Source organism: Tetrao urogallus, assembly GCF_951394365.1.
Source record: "Tetrao urogallus genome assembly, chromosome: 1".
In the NCBI taxonomy this organism is placed as follows: Eukaryota; Metazoa; Chordata; class Aves; order Galliformes; family Phasianidae; genus Tetrao; species Tetrao urogallus.
Window position 1 is genome coordinate 15,807,225 of NC_136813.1, and position 21,734 is coordinate 15,828,958.

Genomic DNA, 21,734 nt, shown 5'->3' on the forward strand with positions numbered 1-21,734 from the left:
GCGCAACTTTCCATACTGCTTGTGATTCTTCAGGCAGTTTGAAGAAGCACTAAGCTGGCTGCATCTAAGACTGCCACTCGTTTTCCTCCTTTGCAAAACAAAACCTCTGTCCATTTCGGCATTACCTGCCTTTTCTTCAAAGCCCTGCAGCCTGTTTTTCTGGTTGTCTGCAGTTAATTTAAGTCTTTTGGAGCAAAGATTGGACGATTGGTTACCTTGAATTCAGAGCACCTTTGCAGGATACATCAAATTGTTCACTGCAACCTTTAAATATAAAACTTACTTCACTGAGAGAGATTTACTTATTGTTAGCCACACGAATTTCCAGGAATTAAGTTTAGACTTTCTCTTTGCAGTTAACCTTTGTTCTAATCCTGAAGATAAACTTCAGATTTATCGAGATAACTTTGAAAAGGCATATTTGGATTCAACGGAGAGGTTTTATAGAACACAAGCTCCCTCTTATTTACAACAAAATGGTGTACAGAATTATATGAAATATGTAAGTAAAAATTCTGCTGTAATTTTGTTCTGGAAATGTTGGTGCTTAAAATGATGGCTGTTCTACTTCTGCACAGGCAGATGCTAAACTAAAGGAAGAAGAGAAAAGAGCACTACGATATTTAGAAACAAGACGTGAATGTAACTCTGTGGAAGCAGTAAGTACATTGTGTAGAAAAATTGCCATATCCTATGTTTTATATATTATTATTAGCCATGAGTTGTCATTTCTGTGTGTTACAGTGCAATAAGTTGTTACGAAAATGTTTTCTTTTGTAAGAATTATCCACTGTATTCTTTTCTTGTGAAAATCTGTATTTATAATCTGGCACTTTACAAATTTCTACAGATATTTTAATTGTAAATATAGATTATAGTTCAAATTAAAGAGCAGTTTTTTTGTCCAAATGTATTTTTGCTCTTTCATTTTGAGTCAGGATTTTTTCTATGCTTAACAGTGGATGAGGATGAAAATAAGTATGCAGTCTAGTGAGTGAAGGGCGTCTCAAGGCTCATTTAGAGTACCTGAAAATGTTACTGCTCACTGCAATCAGAAGGAGCAATGAAAATTTCATTAAAACTGTTCTAGATTTCCTCTTAGGCTGAAATATGGCCATTTAGTACGTTCTGCTCGTGACCCTTTCCCCCCAGTTGAGCAATATTTCACACAGTTCAGACTCTGGAGGAAGATTTAACTGCAGTGAGTAGTTCATAATTGCCTATGTTGGAATCAGTTCAGGAAACAGGTTATTTTAAATAAATACCCTTTAAATCTGAATTTACTGCAGTTGATGAAAATTTATTTTATGTCTTGTGTTAAGCTATAAATCATTCATTTTACATAGCTATAACTTGTATAAAGAGGCTGACAAAAGAGAAATGGTCTGGACATGTACAAGCAGTTTCTGTGCTAGGTCTAGCTGTAGTGCCTTGTTCAAGCCACCCAGCCTGGTCCAAATAGGGTGTGCTGGAATGAGAACTATTCTTAGCTCTTGGATGTATACTTGGAAACTAAGTAGGGTAGTTGGTGTTCCAGAAGCGATGGCTCCCTTGAGGGGAAAAAGGCAGTAGAAATATCAAGCTGATTGCTAGCTTGGAAGTGTTCTTATCACATTTGCTATCCTACACATTTTAAAGAAATACAGTTTCATGCATAGACTTTCCTGAAAGTACACGTACTTTTGAGAATTAATGAATTGCTTTATATTATTAATTATTTTATACAGCATACGTGTTGAGAACAGCCTAGATTTTGTGTCACAGGAAACTTGAGGCTGATGAGACTTTCAAGGCTAGATGAGCTAATTCTGTGTTTGCTTCGTTTCAGCTGATGGAGTGCTGCGTCAATGCCCTGGTGACATCTTTTAAAGAGACCATTTTAGCCGAATGCCAAGGCATGATCAAACGAAATGAAACAGAAAGTAAGTGAAGCCTCAGAGCAGTGCGAGATGAACTCAGCGCTGACTGCATAAAAATAGATCTGCTGGTAGATCGAATTACTGTTTTTAATAGATAGTGGCAGTGTCTCACGAATAGAATGTTACTCCGTGTAGGGAACTTGTCCCACAAAAATGATTGTTGGTGGTGGTTTTTAGTCACACTTCTGAAATCTGTAGATACAGTACCCTAACTTGAATGACAGAACAGCTCTAATCTTACTTGAATTAAATGAATACTTTATTACTCTTTTTATTTAATATTTATTTATATTTTCCTTGTTTTTCCTACCGCTTATTTTCTTCATGTCGACTAATTTTGCATGTGTGTCATTTCTTGATTTGAGTAGTTCAGATGCACAGTGTCACGATGTCTCATCTCCCCCCCCCCCCACCTCCAAAAAAAGTGAAGCATCTCTTTTCAAAGCTTTTTTTCTGCGAAGCAGGGATATTTTTCTTATTCTGGTTATTGTTGCAGGATCAATAGGTCAGTGAACCAAATCTCTGCAATTGTTTGTGACTGAATAATGCATGTTAGCTCTGTGCCTTTTTGAAGTTTTAAAAAGGCATTCTAGCTTTGCTGCCAGAAATTGGGAGGTTAGTGTTCAAAAGTTTTGAGCTAGTCCTGTATGAGAAAATGAACTAGACAAATCCTCAGAAAGTCATAAATCGAGCCAAAATCACATGGTAATTACTTTTTTAAAGGTTCAATGTCCTGCAGACAGTATTTTTAGTATCTGTATAATGTAAAGGTGAAAACACTTTTTTTGTAACTTAAAATAGTGTAGGAAATATTTCTAAAGGTAGCATTTCAGAGAATATTTGTCCTCCCAAGCTATGTCGTGCCAATCTGCTTGTGTAGCAGTGTGATTTCTGGCAGTAATCCAAAGCTAAATCTAGAAAGCCACCAGCTTAATGTGAGTATAGGTTACAGCCTTTGGGAGATGCAGGTGGTTTATCTAAATGAAGAGCTCCAGATGATTTCATCTACAGTATCCAAAGCATTTTTCTTTAGAAACTTGTTGAATTTTTCCCACAGTCCTTTTTGGTTTTGGCTACCTCTGCCCAGTATTGCTGCCTGGTTACAAAGTACTTCTGTTTATGTTTGCTGTATAAGAGCTCAAGCATCTCTTCTTTTTTTTTCCTTTTTTTTCCTAGACCTAAGTTATGCTGTTTAAAATGCCTTAGTGAAGCATGCAAGTGCAGATGATTAAACATTTAAAGACTAGAACTATACATAGTAACATATACATAAATCTGATAGTGTCCTTTGCTATATTCTTCACTTGTGCATATGCCTTTCTGATGTTAATTGCCTCAAAAAACATCTTAATTTTTATCTTTAATGAACAACGTCAGACACAGAGGAGCTGGGTTTGTGGCTGTGAGCTGGGCATTGATGTAAAATGCTCTGTTAAGTATTGGATATTTACATGCCCTGCAAAGGAAGCAACACATGATGTTTTCTGCCTAAAATATATCCAAGATGTCATGACTTGCAAATGCTTCAGAATCATTTTAGTGTCTTTTTGTTTGCTTATAGGATTAAGGATGGGAGGCCTAAATTCTGTGGAAGTTGTTTGCTTGCCTCCAACAACGACAATGTGTTCTTTTACCTTTTGTTTTCATAATGCATGCATTCGGAGAGGAATGCTTCATTAAAATATTCCTTTTTCTTCTAGATTTGAAATCTGTCTTTGAAGACTCTGCAGTCTTCTTTCTCAGACATTCTTTTACAAGAGACCACTGCCTTTTATTTTTTTTGCCATCAGCTTATTCATACCATCACTGTCTTACAGAAACAGAAAGTGGTGCCCTTTGATATATCTTTTCCTTCCCACCCTTTTCTTCTCTCATGTCTGTTCCCTGCTCCCACCTTGTTTTAAAGTAGAGATGAAAAGATCAAATAAAAGTTGAGTGAGCTTTTTGGATTTGCCCTGAGTAGTGCAGTGTTGCCACCACCTACAGCACATCTGAATTGCACTGGCAACTTTGACTTAGTTTTTTCCTGATTTCTGAAATCCTATTGGTTAGCCCACTCCAAGTTGTCTCTAGTTGCAGTGCAAGCTTTTCTTGAAGGTTGTTGGTGGTTTTCATTCCTTCATTTGTGCTGTGACGTTCTGAGAGGTTTTTGGCTTTCCTGTGTGGTTCTGCAGCATTTGTTGGGATATAAAAGTAACATGTCATCTTCTGTGGTGATAGGATCCTGCAGATGTTGCTGACAGAAGCATTGCAAAGGAGAAAACATAAGCAGAACATCTTATTTCTGGCTCCCTTTTCTGTAGATGCGACATCGAGAAACTAAGCAAATCTGTCATCTGTTTTCCATCCAAAAAAGATTCGGAATCCACCACCAGTTTGTTCTCCTTCATTAAGCAGAGAACTTGGCTATGTTTAGTCTAACTCTCTGTGGACTCTAAAATTATCTTAACCCAGGTGTTTTGCTGTGAACAGCTTTCTGGGGGTGATTATTGCTGGCTCAGTAAATATTAATCTTTTTGTAATGTTGAAATAACTTCACAAAAAGAAGATAAACTGTACGAGTTTTTCAAGTTTTCAAGCTGGTAACTTTCAGAAGAACTCTCTGGGGAAAAGGAAAGGAGAAAGTGCTGTTTATCCTGGTCAGTTAAACTGCCTGAGACTTTGGTACACTTAGATGAAACATTGTAGATCATACTTGAAGGCACACAAAGTGAGCTCTGTTTGGATTTAATTTAGGAAGAGAAGTCTTGAATCCATATGATTTCATACACAAACTCTTGTAGGCTTCCAGCTGAAAGAGGACCATTTTTGCTGGGCATTAAGGCATTTATGCTGAACCTGGATTTAATTGAAATTGCTGCTGACTTCATTGTATTTTTTTAAATTCAATTTTATATTAGGTGCATAAGTAAGTGTTTCCTTACAACAGATATTTCAACTTCAGAGGAACATCCTTGTGGGGTCAGGCCTATTAGTCTTCAAAGCATTTTTACTTCTTAATAGATGAAGTGAATTATCTGTTCTTACACTGTCAGTTTCCTACTTGAGATACCCTTAAGTAAAAGTGCAGCAATTCTGTGTTTTGTTCTTGTTACTTTTTAAGAAAGGTTTTTGACCAGTGACTTTATCAGTATTTGTATCTTTCAGAATTGCATTTAATGTTTTCATTGATGGATAAAGTTCCAAACGGGATAGAGCCCATGCTGAAAGACTTGGAGGAACATATTGTTAGTGCTGGACTTGCGGATATGGTAGCAGCTGCTGAAACTATTACTACTGTAAGTGACTTGCTTTTAAAAAACAAAGCTGGCAGTTAAATGCTGTAATTGTAGGTCACACATGAGTGGAAATGGTTTTTGAAGATTCTTGGTCTTTCTAAGCATAGAACTTTGCAGTATCCTTAGAAATATTTTTTATTTTCAACTCTTTACATTTTCAATTGTTTCTTTAAGTGATAAGTGCACAGGTTACTTAATTATGTGCCAGGATTAAAAAGGCATAATTAGTTTTCTCAAAGTTCTAACTTCCTGATGAAATTTGAGATATACTTTCAACTACCAATCCAGATATGGCTCTAAGTGTGGAAATTTTATAAGGTTTGCTTTCTACCAGTCTTTTCCAGCTTCTTATAATGTTTTTCTCAGGGTCTGGAAAGCCTGGGTATTTTCAGCAATTGGGATGTTCATTTTCTTGATCTCTGAAAGCATTTTTTTTCATTTGGAAGGTATTATACAGTATTTAAAACTTGTATTTTTTCTCTCTGTGTTTATTGTTGTATATAGGAAACATGATCCTTAAAGTCTGTGTTGAGGTTTACAATGCTGTAAAACCCTTGAGTACAGGGAATAAAAATAAAATTCTCCTTTGTAGTCCTGGAGCCCTAGGGAGACTATGGGATTATAGATGAGAGAATTAAGCTCATGCTAACTTCTGTGAAATCTGCTTTTTAATTTGATTGTTGCCTGTTTTAACTTCAGGATTCTGAGAAGTATGTAGAGCAATTGCTTACACTGTTTAATCGATTTAGTAAATTGGTTAAAGAAGCTTTTCAGGATGATCCAAGATTTCTTACTGCAAGAGATAAGGTATGTGCTTCTACTCACCACTTGTTTTCAGCTTTTTAAGAATTGTTAAAAACAATATTATGATGTCTTGTGAGCACATGCTGCTAAATCTAGAAATTGCTCTACTCTGATAAGTATGTGAACTAAAAGTTGGTGTAACTTACTAACAACTGATTTGTTCTGAATTGGTTGTGTAATAATGCATCAAGTTTCATTTGTGTGTAGCTTTGAAAAATTGTTGATCGGAAGATTCTGTTTTTGAGCACCTTTAAATTTTAATATTGATTCAGTGATATATTTATGTTTAGAATTTATTGTGTTTGGGTGTAGTCATACAGTTTCAGATATGGAACCCGTTCCACGCAATTCCATCCCTTTTTTAAGTTGTTGCTTAAGGTGGTGTGTTAAGGAAAAAAAAGAGAACGTAAAACAGCAGTTAATGGAAAACTGAGTCACAGGATTTGATCTCTCATATTGAAAATCAAATCTGCAATCTTTGAACCAATAGAACTGAATTAATTTCTTCCTGTGATAACCTAAAAAGGCAGGATAAAACTTTTGTGATTCACATAGTGAGAAGAGAAATTGAAGCTCTGACTATCTGTGTTTATTTATTTTAGGCATACAAAGCAGTTGTGAATGATGCTACAATATTTAAACTTGAATTGCCATTGAAGCAAAAGGGGTAAGCCATTTGAACTTGAATGTGAGTCAGGGTAATTAAATTGTTCGAGACAGAGCTTCTGTTTTTAAATGTCTTCAAGAGGTAACACTGCATTTAAAAGTGCCTTCTCTTCTTATAAAATTTCAGATGGATTATCCAGCCCTGTTGAGATGCGTTTCGTGTGGGAGCAGATCAGCGAATAGCAGTTTATTTAAACAGCTTTGTTTGTAGTAATTGTGAATCTTTTGTTTTGTAGTAATGAATCCGTTTGTTAGTTGAATTTAGGAACGCTTTCCTGGATTATTGCTTCCAAAAAACTGAGCTGTAGAACTGCCAAACTCCAGTAAAAGTACTGGGTAATGCTTTGAGTGTGACGTGTGCGGGTTTTCTTTCTTGGTTGCAGTGTAAAATTAACCAGGTTAGCTTAAACATCTTTCAGTAGAAGATTAAGCTGACATGCACTTGAGAGGAAAATGATGCTGATGGGGGCAACTCTGCTAGTTCAGCCTGGAGGAGATAGAAGTCAGTCAGATGATTGTTAGCATTTAACTTACGGTGGTTGGGATTGCTTATGTGTCGTTTGTAGTCTGACACTACAGAACCAGAGGCTGGCAGCTGCAACTAAACTGGTTTGTCCAATCTTACTGAAGTTAGCTGAGGGGCACATATCTCCAGTTCCTATGCCTTTTGTGAAAATAGGAGCACGGGTAGATAGAAGACGCAGCAGAAGACTGAAAGAGACAGTTCCCACTTTGGAAAAGCCAGGCAACAGGAGACATGGATCCATATTGATCTCGTGTTGGCTAGAGCACGAGTTACTGCATTCTTACAGTTTCTGGTGTTGAGATTATTTTTTAAAAAATGCCAATATGAGTTTCAGAGGTGCTTTTTATTTATTTCCTAGAATTTCCTTATAAACTGAGCATTTGTCTGTTTTATGGAACATTTGCAGGGTGCACAAAATTATGTGCATTCTCTGGCAAGCCAGTCTGCGCTTTCTAGGAGCCATGGATAAAATAAAATGTCTGCTGTCTCACAAGACACCTGTACAAGTTGAAATGATTCTCTGCACTTTTATTAGTATGGGTAAAGCCTGTATTTTTCCTATTTCCAGTTTATCATGTCTCATTCTTCCCGATAAATAGTCATCAATTTATCTTTCTCTTAGGGGAAAGGCATAATGAAACTATACTTCTCAGAGTTTATTATTTAGCACCTGTGAGTTGGGAGTAGCATAGGTATTGAAGTCTGTTCAGTATTTTTGTACAGAGAGTCAGAGAATGGTTGAGGTCAGCAGGGAGCTCTGGATCCTTCTGGCCCAAGCTCTGCTGAAGCAGGGCTGCTCAGGGCTGTGTCTAGATGACATGTGCTTCTTAACACTGTTTGCTTTTGGACTAATAGTAATGTGGGACGGAGATTAGCCTTGCTGGTTTTATTACTGGAAGAACACCCTCACAACGGACTGGATCCCTGCTTTGCATACTTTGTAAAGATGTAGGCAAGATGGACTTTTTTCTATGTCTGTGTTTAGATTTCCCATGGGAGTATGCAAATCAGTGCCTGTATTTGACTCCTAAAAGCTAAATATACCTAGTGATCTCTTAGTGACCACTGTGATGGCAGTGGTCTTCTGTTCAGCATTCTTCTTCCTAAGCTCTTTCAAGTTCCCTATGTATACAGTCTCTTTTAGCATTTATCTACTGTAGATAGCAAGCAAGGGTGAGGGAATGAGCAAGAGCACCGGATTCCTGAACATCCCCAAGGCTTCTTAACTGCAGTCTTGCTCACTGCCTTTATTTTTCCAAGGGAATCCATTACAGAGAACGTTGGGCAACAATTTGAGACTAGAAATCAAGTTGGTGCCACCTGACACTAGGAATAATTTTATTCAAGAGTAGGTTACAGGTTCAGAATGCAACCTTGTGATCGCAGGCCTTTTGAAGAACCTCAGTCTGTATACTGTAGTATCTCCTTGTTAACCGTCAAACTATTTAATCTGCCAGCTGTTAGCCTCCTGTTTCTGCCTCTTATGAAATAATTTCATTGTGTTGCTACATGATACGTGTGTCAGCTTTTGCCTCCTGGGCACTGCAGGAAGTTGTTCTTGAGAGTTGTCAAGAGGCCATACTGATGAGTGAAATATCTGTTAAGTTTTTGCTGGAATCCTCACTATCATTTACTTGATTAAAACTACAGTTTGAATATAATTGTACTTAGAAAGTTCTAAAATGAAAAGCAGTTGGAATGATCAAGCTGTAAAAGCTGTCTGAAAATGCTTAATAGTATTTATTCTTCCAAGAGGAAAAGGGAGTTGTCCCTAGTTTTTCATTAGTGTTGTATTCCCTTGTTCCACTATGGCCCTGCCAAGGGGAGTGCTTGGTCTGTCTTGTTCACAGTGTGACTGCTCCAGAATAACAGGATTCTCTTCAGTTTGAAGATATGTTGTTCTTTCTTTATTTAGTGTTGGATTGAAAACACAGCCTGAATCCAAATGCCCTGAGCTTCTTGCTAATTACTGTGACATGTTGCTAAGAAAAACACCACTAAGCAAAAAATTAACCTCTGAAGAAATTGAAGCAAAGCTTAAAGAAGTGGTATGTTCTTGCTTTCTTCTACTTGATTAGTCTGAAGAATGAATTTGGTTGGTGTATTTCCTCATGTGGGTCAAGGCCTTGATCTTGGAAAATAGTTATGTGAAGTGCAGCAGTAGGGAACGAGTTTTGTATCACGATGCATGTGTGTTTGTATCTTACTGCCCATGCGGAGTTTCATACCTCTTTGTTGTCTTCACCAAATTAATATGCTGACGGTAGTGAAGGTTAGTGTAGAAAACAACACAGGGTGCTTCATATTAATGTCTTCTGTGATCTAAGAGAAGTTCCTGATGGCTCACAAAGGAACAATGTGAAGGTGCGACGTTATAAAAGCTTGATAGCTGGTGGCTGTGATAGCACAGCATGGGTCCTCTTCAGTCACCCAAAAGTAGCCTTTTCTACTTCGTAGTCTACGGGGGCATTAGATGGGCATTTAAAGATTTGCCTAATGGTGCAAATAAATATACTAAAATCTTTTTTGACAGCTTTTGGTACTTAAATACGTACAGAATAAAGATGTTTTCATGCGATATCACAAAGCTCACTTAACAAGACGCCTGATATTGGATATATCAGCTGATAGTGAAATTGAGGAGAACATGGTGGAGTGGCTCCGGGTGAGTAGCCTGTTGTCCTTCTGTGCTCGGCTGTTCCTGTTGTGTGTGCTAGTAATTCTCATTCTTAAATGCTTTAATTCCTATTCCTTGCTTCAGCAAGTTCTGTTTTAAATAGCAGGCTGTGCAGGTCATCTTACACTTCCATTTTATTATGAAACTTTGTGAAAGTAAAACAGCTGAGCTTTTATTAAGAGGAATGTTGATCCTAAGAGTGATAATTATAGTTTTTAAAATATTTTGTGTATCTGTAAACCATATTTTCCCCGTGCAAATGAGCAAAATGCAGTGTACTTGTTGTTTAAGCATGTAAATAATTTCACAATTAGACTTTTGGTCTAATTGTGAAATTTTATGTAAATTAGAATATTACTTGAATGCCTTCATTCATTTATTCCTTAATGCATGCATACATTCTTAAGCACATGGATTTCTTTAAAAGAATCATCATATACTCTTAAGGGAAACTACTTGTGATACATGCAAAAGAACTCCTTCGTATCACATAAAATTTGTTACAGTGAAGTGATGCTGTCTATGTACCTCACCGCTCTTCTCTCTTTTTTGAGTTTATTATTATTCTTAGTTGCCTCTGTCATAGTTCAGTGTTCTGTTTGTTTACACAGGAAGTAGGTATGCCAGCAGACTATGTAAACAAGTTGGCTAGAATGTTCCAGGATATCAAAGTATCTGAAGACTTGAACCAGGCCTTCAAAGAAATGCACAAAAATAATAAACTTGCTTTACCAGGTATTGTTTTCATATGATTTAGTGGTTTTAATTTCTTGTGCAGCTAAAAAATCCTGTTGAGCCTTGAGTTAAAATTATATCAACTGCAGGTTGAACGGTCTTCGGAGCACTGCTACCCCTAGATTGGAACGTCTGTACTTTGCTTTTCTTACAGTTGACTCTTGAGCTATATCGTTCTGGAAGTTATTGGGTCTATCTTCTAGATATGGGCTCCCTAACTGTAGCTAAATTCCAGGTAGGGCTTGAATCCACCTCCAAGCAGGGGAATGCTTTAACTGTCCCCTTCTTTATGCCCCTGTCATTCTTCATGAGTGCTTTATACTGCACTCTTCCCTTACCTGCCAGTAGGAGAGACTGATGCACACTGTTAAGAGTTCAAATTGCATTTCTGAGATTAAATTTCACTGATGAGAAAGACAGAACATCCAACCTTGGGCCTGCTGCTGCTGAAACCCCTTGAGAGGTGCTTACCAACATCAGCTGTAGAGCTGCATCACTGCTTAAGGAGCTCTGCAGAGGGAAGACAAAAAAGCTAAGGTTTCAATCAGTATTGCTGACAGAAAGCCAGTGGTCCATAAATGGAGTGCGTTAATGGGTGGGCACCTTGCTGTTTCTGGAAAATCAGTCACTCCCAGTTGTATTTAGAACAGGAGAAGAATGCATTCTGTTTGTCTGCCTGTTACACCTGCAGTTTCATATAATCCAGTATTGTCTTGCAGCTGACTCTGTGAATATTAAAATTTTGAATGCTGGTGCCTGGTCCCGTAGTTCTGAAAAAGTGTTTGTCTCACTGCCCACGGAATTAGAAGATCTCATCCCAGAAGTTGAAGAATTTTATAAAAAGAATCACAGTGGTAGAAAACTGCACTGGCACCACCTCATGTCCAATGGAATTGTAAGTGTATACTTCTTGGTGCTTCAGTCTGAGTGGCAGTACTTTGTGTGTTTATGGTAGCAAGAAAGCTTGTTATCCAGAAAGCCTTTCAAGGAAAATTGTCATTCTGTTCACAGATAACATTTAAGAATGAGGTTGGCCAGTATGACTTGGAGGTAACAACATTTCAGCTAGCTGTGCTGTTTGCATGGAACCAAAGACCCAGAGAGAAGATCAGCTTTGAAAATCTTAAACTGGCAACTGAACTCCCTGATGCAGAACTTAGGAGGACTTTATGGGTATTTTACTTTCTTTTGAAACAGATTTCTTCCTGAGTTTTTGTACTCTGAAGTACGGAATTAATATTTTTAAAGTGCTGTCAGATAATACTTCAATACTTCAAAGTGTGAACGCCTTTTTTCTTAATTAATCGATTGTGAAGCTGGCTTCTTGTACTACTGTTAAGCACACACAGCCTTTACATTAACATGTTCTCTATGCTTGGAATTACGTAACGTAAGCTTTTGAAAACAGCAAGATCTTTCTGGCCATATACAGCATAAAGCACACAGTTGGGATTGTGGTTTGTGGAGTGGGACTGGTCTAATTCTAGGAACTCTTGATAAATGTATGTTGCTTAAAAATAATGCATTTGCTCTATCAGTCTTTTAATAATTCAGCTCACAAAAGAAAAGAGAAATAATGTACATCAGGCAGCACCACACGCTACTTCTGTAGCCGTGAGTTTGTGCGTTTTTTCTTTTTATTATTTTACTTCTGGTAACTCATTTCAGAAAGAGATTTGGTAAGCTATGCTTCATCCTTGATTTCACTGGTGACTTTGTGTTGCCCGCTGGCACCTTTGAACAAGGCTGTGTGGTTCCTCCACAACAGTCTGCACAGCAGTGAGTGATGTTCTTAAAGAGTACTTGTTTCCATTTAGAAAGTCTTGTGTTTTATTTTCATTCTTTTTTCCCCCCTTTTTCTCTGTAGTCTCTTGTAGCATTTCCAAAGCTGAAACGTCAGGTTTTATTGTATGAACCTCAAGTCAATTCACCCAAAGACTTTACAGAAGGAACCCTCTTCTCGGTGAACCAGGAGTTCAGTTTAATGTAAGATGATGCTTGAAAATGAAAATAACTATGTGCTTTTTTATAGTTAAAGGAATTCACGTTAACCTTCGTCCTTGGAAGTTCTCAAGATTCAGCTAGACACAGCCTTTGCTGTCCTATAATCATTTCACTTTTAGTGATAGTTGTGCTTCAGACAGGTGGTTGAAGCAGATGACCTCCAGCGGCCCCTTCAGACAAGTGTTTGTATAGTTCTGATTTCTGTGAAGTTAAATTTCTTAAATGCCTGGGGATGAGGTGCAGAATTGGAGGCTCTGCCATCTTCCCGTTGCTAATGAGTCCATGAGGTTTTATGTAGGAAAATGCCAAGTCTACTGCTGCTGGGGCTTAGTTTCTTGCTCAGGGACATGGTGGTTCATTTGTTCCTGTCGTCAGGATCACAAGCTTTGGGAAATGATGTGAACACATGACAGAAGAGACAGGCTGCACAGAAGTGTTGGGGGTGACCAGTGAAGAATGCCATCAGCTTTTTGCCATGTCTGCTATGATGTCTGTTTTTTCCCTCTATTTTTTTATGCTGTACAGACACTTCTTGTGATGAAAAATGAACTAGTCCCGTTTCCTGAACTTTGTTGTAAAAACTCCTTTGAAGAACCCTAGTTTTATGTAACTAAACTGAAATATGTTTCTCTAGACATCTATTCTTTAAAATAGTGCTGGTAACTTCTCAGTTTTGAGAGCTATCAGTTTCAGCTGATGAATTTTGTTGTAACATTAGTATATTGGTGGTGGGGTTTTTGTGTGGAGGAATTGGCATTCAATTTGGATTTGTCAGCCAGTATCCCAATCCTGCAATGCTTCTAGTCTTATAAATGTCTGATACACAATGGTTCTCCTTGCTGCTGTAATTTAACTTTAGTAGGAATTCCTTAGTTGAAAATGTATCTTTGCCTTATTTTTATACAATACAACTTTTTCAGAAAAAATGCTAAAGTTCAGAAAAGGGGCAAGATAAATTTGATTGGTCGATTGCAACTTACTACAGAGAGAATGCGAGAAGAGGAGAATGAAGGAATAGTCCAGCTAAGGATATTACGAACCCAGGTAAGTGTGTGTCAGAGGAATGTTACAGTTCTTTTTCTTTCGTTGTGTTATCACAGCCTCCTGTTGTTGATGAATGAAATGAGTGCTTTTTAATCCCACTTGGGCTTCTTCGGTATGGTTCTGATACTTTGTGAGGAGCTCATTCTGTGTGCATGTGTGCTTGTAGTCACAGCCAGATTAAACTCCAGGACAGCCAACCCATAAAGTGTCTCACCTCTCTTAACACCCTGGCCGTTCTTTTAGCCAAAGGGTTAATGCCTGCATGTGCTTACCAAATGAGAACACCTTGTAAGTGCTACTCTGACACTAAGCTTGTATTTCACAAGGTTTGTCTCAGATCACCCTGACTTCTGCTCAGAGGATGAGCAGGTGAAAAAACACCAGGTTTTAGTGACTAACTCACACTCTAGATGTCAAATTCTGCAGATTCACCATTGACTCAAGTTGTATTGCTTGTGCATCTTGCCAGTTTTCCATTCTGTCACTGTATCACCTTCTTTGTGAAGATAGTTCAGTATCTGCTTAGGCTTAGGAATTGTGGCTTACAGTTAATACCTGTTTACTGACAAATTCAAAGCCATTTACTTCATGGATTTATAACTTCCATCATGCTTTGAACATACCCTAAATTAGCCTTTTGTACACAGTTTCCTTTGGTTTGAGTCTATCAGGTTCTTGGCCACAACCTGGAAGACAACGAACTCCATGGTTTGACCTTGCAAGTAAAGAGTGTTCTGATTGTGTTGTTTGTTTTCTTTTTCAGCATTCTTGATTTACTTTGTTCTTTCTCGTAAGCATAAGGAATAGAAACTCCCAGTAGATCTTCGTACTGTTTTATTCTGAAGTTTAATCGTGATAGTGAACATGGGCAACTGGCTGTAATTCACAAAGGTGAATTCAGCATAGGAAAGTGTATTCAGAGGGTGTCTTTTTCAAGTGGGTTAAGGTTTGGCCCTCACTTCAGGAATATGTAAGCAAGAGCAGATGTTGGCCTTGCCTCGTTTTAATTGAGGTGTCTTAAGTGCAGTACTTACGGTGGCAAAATAGTTCTTATATTTGATTATTGAGGAAGAATATGCATTTGTTTGCTGCCTTGCTGTACCGAGGGTCCCCTGTTAATGCTGTGTTTGCTTTGCCATTTCCACCAGACATTTCAGAATGTTTTTTCTCTCATTCCCCACCAGGAGGCTATCATCCAAATAATGAAAATGAGGAAGAAAATTACTAATGCCCAGCTTCAGACTGAACTGGTAGAAATATTGAAAAACATGTTCTTACCACAAAAGAAAATGATAAAAGAGCAAATTGAATGGCTTATAGAGCACAAATATATCAGAAGAGATGAGTCGGATATCAACACTTTCATATATATGGCATAACGTGAGGACTCTGTGAGATGCTGAGAACACAAATGGAAGGGTGCTTGGACAGACAGCTGCAACAGTTTGTGCTGCAAAGGACCTGTTTTGACTTTCATTACGTATTAAAATCCCTGCCTTACCTTAAAGAGGACTCTATTTTGCCAATCTCATTCAGCTAGCATGATGGCATTCCCTTCATGTTGCACACTTTTAACAGCATGCTGTTTTGTGGGAAACTTGCATTCATGAAGAGCCCATTGTGAACTTTTAAAAGTAGATTTGACTTACACCCACCAGGAAGAATACAGGTTTGGGTTTTTAGATGACCAGTACTTGCACAAAGGAAAAATATTCAAATATTCATGCACTGAGGAACTGCTACTAGTTTTGTTTTGGTTTTTGTTGTTGTTTTTTTTTTTTTTTTTTTTTTTTTTAATGCAATTAGGACTAGAAGTAGCACTTTCACTTTTGTGTTTTGGATCAACAGAGTCATGTACTGTCCACCTTTGATCCTTTTTGTAATAACATTTGAGAGACACATGCCTCACAAACTGATACATATTTGTTTTCATTAAAATCTGTTGGCTAGAGCAGTGCTTCAATCTAGTAACTGGATTTTAATATTTGACACATAAGTGACATAAAAATAATTCCAACTCATGGGTGATACTTTCCTTTAAGCAAGAGAGCATTGTTTTTAAATTGCTTTCTGTAAAGAAGTGGATATACATTATTTGTTACTTTATTTAGACAGATGATTTGGTACAATCCTCTTTGAGAAGGCAAAGCTTTCTTGAATGATATTCCACTATAAAAACAGTTTCCATAGATAGGTCTGTTATTCAAACAAAAATATTAAATGTATTTCCGTGTACATTTAATATTTGTATTCCAGGTATTTAAATATGACGTACATGTAAGCGCATTAAAGAGAAATTGATACCCAAATTCTCAGAAGATAACACTCAAAGATTCCTGTATTAATTCCTCACTGGTAGCTCTCTCTGTATGTATAGATGTAAGGTTAATCACATATTGGCTCTTCTGTTCCTTGAAAGTCAACATCTTTGAAACTGTCAGAATGGGAAATGCAGTTCTAACAGAAATGGTAAAAAGCTTAGGAAAAACGCCCTGTGTGATGTATGTGGAGAGAGTGCCAAGGACACACCAGGAATTCCAATTTCTTAATGTTGCCTCTTCTGTTGTCAATCATCTGAAGTAGTTGTTTGGCAATGCTTGCCTCTCTGCTGCTCTGAAATGCCCCTGCATGTCCTGGGCTGTAATAGGACTCACTGGAGCAGAGTGCCTGTCTTGGGATAAAAGGTAAGTTGAGCCTTACTCAGTTCTGTATGAATATTCGTATATAAATTGCAAGTGTGCATTTTTTTAATTTACCAGTCAAGTACAATATCTCAAGGTCTTCTCAAATGATTGAAAGAGGGTAGAGGATAGGATTGACCTTAGTCAGAAAGGAAAACCTTCCATTGAAAGGAGGATTTTATTTTTACATGGTTGCAGTAAAGGGTGAAATAAGAGCAGTTTAAAAGCAAACTCGCTGCAGGAGTGGCTGTTTGCCCCCTTAAACCAGCTGCTTGGTCTGCTTACTAATGTACTTGCCATCGTGACTGCCTGCGTGTGGTGTGTGCTTGGTCCTCTGTTTGACTGAGGAATTTGCAGTACTGGAGGTTTCACGAACAAGAAGAGATGTAGAGACGCCGAGACCTGGCAAAGTAGTGTTTACAAACTACAAATTAAGCTCGATGCTTTTATTGATTAAAAACAGTTGATGCTCTTCAAAAATACCGCATCTTTTTTCTTCCCCTGTGGTGTTGCTATTTAGAATCAAAAGCAAGTGGTGCTCTGTGTAGTTAGCCACTAAAACCATTCAAATGGTAGAAAACAAAATTCTAATAAAATCCTTGTGCTACGGGCGTTTTGGTATATGGAAGGTAAATTACAAGCAACGAGTGCTCAGTTGAGATAGCTGGGAGAAACTGACAACCCAGAGCTCTAAAACATGACAGCCTGAGCACAGCCTCCACCATAAGAAATTCCAGCCCTTAAGCACAGAGGAACACACAGACGGAGCACTGTGAGGGGGCAGTGCAGCTTCTGAAGCCATTGACTTAGGTTGAGAGGAGTTGAGAGCATCTTACATGCAATCATTCAGGAAGTTGGAGCGCGTGCAGAAAGCAGCAGAGTGTTAAAATCTAACAGTTTTCCCTCAACTAATAGTATGAAATAATATAACCTCAAAGTTACCTATGTACCTTCTCAACACCTGGGATGTGGAAATACACTTGGTAATGTGCCTACAACATGGTCATTTTTCTTTAAATATATGCTGAAAATGGATGTTGGTTTTTTATTAAATCTGAGAATCACACCAGCAAATTTGTTAAAGATGCAGAATCGTGTTTAGCATCCTTCATCAGGTCACTTTCACCAGTATGCATTTAGAACTCCTATCAGCTGGGGCACAGGGAGGTAGCTGGGCTGAATGTTCTTTTGAGGATGGCAGAGTTCAGCTCTGAATGAAAATGAACTATTCTTCATTTGCAATATGGCAACAACGCACTTTTAAGGCTACAGTTCTTAGCTATGAATTCATATGTCCAAAGACCTTGCTTAAAAGAGGTGCTGCATCTGAGAAGCATGTTGCCACACACTGCCACGGTGAACGGCTATGGAGAAAACCTGTTGTAGACAAGGGGGGAAATCGCTCTTAATGGGTTTAATTAAGGAATACTGTTAAAACTTTCTCTGTCCCAACAACGTGATGAGGATCTCAGTTTCAATTTTGAAGTCTTCCATTTTCCTCTTTCCACAGTTGGTGTTCCTAGCTCCTATTTTTGTTCATCTTTCATTCATGTGTTATGACTGTAATGCAATTGCGTTTCCAAAAGGAAATGTGACTTTCCTGTTATCACCTTTATAAACTTAACCTAAACGTATTGAATGTTCACACGTTGCATTGATTTGCATTGGGATGCCATTGTCCTGTAAAGTGCGCATTTTAAAAATACAATTGGCAAAAAGATTTGATAGTTTTACAGAAAGATTTGCTATCTCAAACTGTTTTCTATTTTCATCGAAATGACTGGGATGCTACCTTTGTAATTCTTTGAGGTCAGATTTGTGAAATAAACAATACACGAAAGCTTTCCTGTCATATACACTATATGTAGTCTGGAGTGTTGAGCAAACTTGAGTTCCTGAGTTGTAATATCTATCTGCGTATGGTATTTACAATTTTGAATGTGTGCCACTACCGAGGCGATAACGCTGTACAGTTTGGAATGGTGGTAGTTTCTGTATGGCAGTCCAGCTGAACTATTTTGATGTACTGCTTAATTTTTGAATTTTATTTTTTAAGTTGTATAATTTATTTTCTTGCAAAATAAAAATGTAATATAAAAGACTACGCATGTTAGCAAGATATTTTGGTCTTTTTCTCCTGCTAAAGGTTTTGGTCTCTTTCAGGCGCCGCTCCTAAAAAACACCAGTAGCTGGAAGTGGCTGGATTCCGAGTCTCAAAGTCTATTTTGATCAGTGTCAGTTTAGGAAATAAAAAGCAAAAAGGCAAAGTGGGGTGAGGGAGGAAAGGCGCATAAAGACTTACAGCTCCTTTCTTGTCAGGGCCTTCAGGTACTGAAGTCTCTGCAATGACTTAAAATGGCCATCACTGATCATTGCTGGTGCCGTCACCATGTTGCTGGGACTGGCTCACAGAATCACAGAATGGCCCAGGTTGGAAGGGACCTCAAGGATCATGAATCTCCAACCCTCCCCCCACGCCCCACATGCAGGGCCACCAACCTCCCCATTTAATACTAGACCAGGCTGCCCAGGGCCCCATCCAACCTGGCCTTGAAACACCTCCAGGGACGGGGCATCCACAACCTCTCTGGGCAGCCTGTTCCAGCACCTCACCACTCTCTCTGTAAAGAATTTCCCCCTGACATCCAACCTAAATCTTCCCTCCTTCTACTTCAAACCATTTCCCCTTGTCCTGCTGTTATCTACCCTTTCAAAGAGTTGACTCCCCTCCTGTTTATAGGCTCCTTAATAGCCTCATTCTGCTCCAAGCAGTGTGGGAACTTGGCTGCTCCAAGCTGTGCTTCTGTGATGGCTTCTCTTCTCTGATTGTCCTTCTATTTCAATGGGAGTTTTATTCTTACTTCTCAGCTCCTTTTTTTCTCTTAGTGCACCAGTGAAACCCAGTGTTTTGTGCTTTCTGGTACATGCAAAGGTTTGTTTGAGTGGAATAAATAGTTTCTTTGATTGACTCTTCAGCAAGCATGGCAATTATCGACCTGGCAGTTGCTATCGGCAGAGCTTTCACAATGACTTTGTGTGGTCACAGCTTAGGCATGATCAGTGGCCTAAATGTGGAAGGCTTCAAAGCTTCTTCATTCTTCTGATAAACCTAGAACCTGGCTTTATGTTCGTCTTTGCTTAACACGGCAACATCCTTGAGCAGTGCACAGGCAGGGTGCCTGCTTATCATTTCAGTCGTTTTAGCAGTGGAGATCTGCTTGGTGACGTGAGCTGGGTGCTGTGCGCTGCACCAAGTGCCATCTGAGCAGTGTGCAGGAGGGGAGTGGTTGGAGAGCGCGTGCTCTGCTGCTGCTTCCATCTGCTCAGCTGTGCTGTGGGCACCGGACTCACTTCCTGAGCTGAGGGAAGGAGCACAGCGTGCTCCATTTCAGTAGAGTGAAAGACTGAAATCTGAAATTACCAACACTGAAGTTAGGACATTATAGACATTACTGGTGTGAAGTGGTAAAAGAATTAAAGAAGGCAGTGTGCTGTCTTCTTCTGTGCACTTCTATTGTGAAGACCAAGGTCTAACATCATTGTACAGCTCAGGATTCGCTATGTATCGATTTCTACTACTGAAGACATTCAGGGAAGTGGCACACCTCCCTTCAGCAGCAGGGAGCTGCAGGAACAAATTCAGCAAGCAAGCAGGGCTCACTGCACCAGGCAGGCATGCTGGGTGTCTCAAAGTCCCCCGGGGCAGATGCCATTCTGCTGTCACTTCTGGGGGAACTGGGGTATGAAACAGCTTCTGCCTGTGCTGCATTGCCCATCACTGCGGCCAGTCTTGGTGCCAGGGTTCTTAGTGAGCTTTATCTTTGTCTTTGCTTTACGTGGCAACATCCAGTGCTGGCATGGAAAGCAAACTGCCATAGAAGTGAGGAAACTAGGGCTATGGCCTAGAGAATACAACCATGGATGTTTTGGAAGTAGAAAGGCAGAGAGTCAAGAACTATTTTTGAAGCCCTGCAACATCAGCACTGGGGAGTACTTAATAAAAACCAGCAGATTGGCTTAAAATGCTGAAACATGGGTTGTCTCTAGGGGTTGCTGGAGATGCAGTTGTGTATTAGATAAATACATGTCTAACAGATGCATTGAAGGCAGGACATACCCTCTGCCATTACTAAACAGTGAAGATATGTGGTCAGGAAATCCAGAGCACTGTGGCTCTCCTGCTCAGCCTCAAGCACTGGGCAGTTGTGCTGTTCTGTGCAGTCTCTATTGAACTCTCTCTTCTTGAATTCTTCTAAATATAAATTATCCTAAAAAATCTTAAAGCTCTCCAAGAAGAAAAGAGTTAAGGGAAAACGGAGGGGGAAAAAAAGGGAATAATAAGCTGACTGGTGAAAGCAACAGGTACAGGGGGAGGAAGAAGGGGGATGTGTGAGTTTCACAGGACCAAAGCCATAAAATGCTGGAGAGCACCCAGCAGAGCACCTTTGCCGATGCCTGCTGTCTCCTGCCCTATCCCTGCGGCCGCTGACATCCCACAGGCAAAAGGCTTTTCTCCCTCCCCACGGTGTGATGCCTGCTGGGCTGGGCCAGGTGGCAGCCGGCAAGGACGTGGTCCTGTGCCTCCATGTGGGATCAGGGCAGGGGGCCTGTATGTAAACATTCTGTTTATTTACCCTTCTGCTTCTCAGGGAAAAGTGCAGCCCAAGCTGCCAGCAGAGACGCTGCACCCAGCTGCATCCCCAGGCACGTGGCAGCACATGGCACACGGGGGAGCTGATTTGGATGGATTATTTATTTGTTTGGCCCGTTGAAAGTTCTTCCTGTGTTTTTTGATGTTAAAAGCTTTGTATTCTGAAATACATATTCTGGGAAGAGATGTTTCTTTTTTCTTCACGTGGCTTCTCACGTGCTAGAGTTCTGCAGCTTGAGACTCACTTTTGACCTTATGTTACTTCAAAAACACCTGTCCTGCCCTGGGTTGGAGGTGTCTGTACAGCTTGGGGTTCCCAGCATCTTAAGGGACATGGGATTATCTGCACCCTCCTTTTTTCTTGTGCAAATGCCAATAAATGGTATTTTAATCAATATGTCTGGGAGTCCAAGAGCTCTTCCAGGTGTGGCAACATCAGTGCTGACCCCAGTGTGTTACGTTTGGCACAGCTGGCAGAATCCCAGTGGGCTGTGGCACAGGAGGAGAAAGGAACAGACTGAGTGCCTCTCCTGAGGATTTCTTTGTGGAAATTGCACTGTGTGTAGAAATGGTTCCAGTGTGCATTCACAGTGCTGCTTCAAGGATACCTGCACAGGCATACGATCTCTACAGATGCAAAGCCAGATCCCCACAAAAACAGTGCCTTGATAAATGACTAGAATTGTTTTATTGGCAGACAATCCTGTAGGAGCTCTAAGGACCAAAGTGCTGGGGAACCTCTCCACAGA

General features: G+C 39.4%; 1 protein-coding gene across 1 annotated transcript in view; it reads left to right on the forward strand.

Annotated features, from left to right (window-relative positions):
• The window catches only part of CUL5 (cullin 5), a gene marked incomplete at both ends in the record, with an annotated part of 28,090 nt that extends 13,058 nt beyond the window's left edge, over window positions 1–15,032 (forward strand). The window contains 14 exons of the mRNA XM_079549073.1: window positions 357–502; window positions 579–659; window positions 1,829–1,922; window positions 5,067–5,197; window positions 5,897–6,004; window positions 6,604–6,668; window positions 9,109–9,241; window positions 9,727–9,858; window positions 10,482–10,605; window positions 11,325–11,500; window positions 11,617–11,778; window positions 12,473–12,591; window positions 13,530–13,653; window positions 14,838–15,032. Of these exons, the coding sequence (XP_079405199.1) occupies window positions 357–502; window positions 579–659; window positions 1,829–1,922; window positions 5,067–5,197; window positions 5,897–6,004; window positions 6,604–6,668; window positions 9,109–9,241; window positions 9,727–9,858; window positions 10,482–10,605; window positions 11,325–11,500; window positions 11,617–11,778; window positions 12,473–12,591; window positions 13,530–13,653; window positions 14,838–15,032 (1,790 nt within the window). The remainder of the gene's footprint in view (window positions 1–356; window positions 503–578; window positions 660–1,828; window positions 1,923–5,066; window positions 5,198–5,896; window positions 6,005–6,603; window positions 6,669–9,108; window positions 9,242–9,726; window positions 9,859–10,481; window positions 10,606–11,324; window positions 11,501–11,616; window positions 11,779–12,472; window positions 12,592–13,529; window positions 13,654–14,837) is intronic.
• Window positions 15,033–21,734: the final 6,702 nt, after the last annotated feature.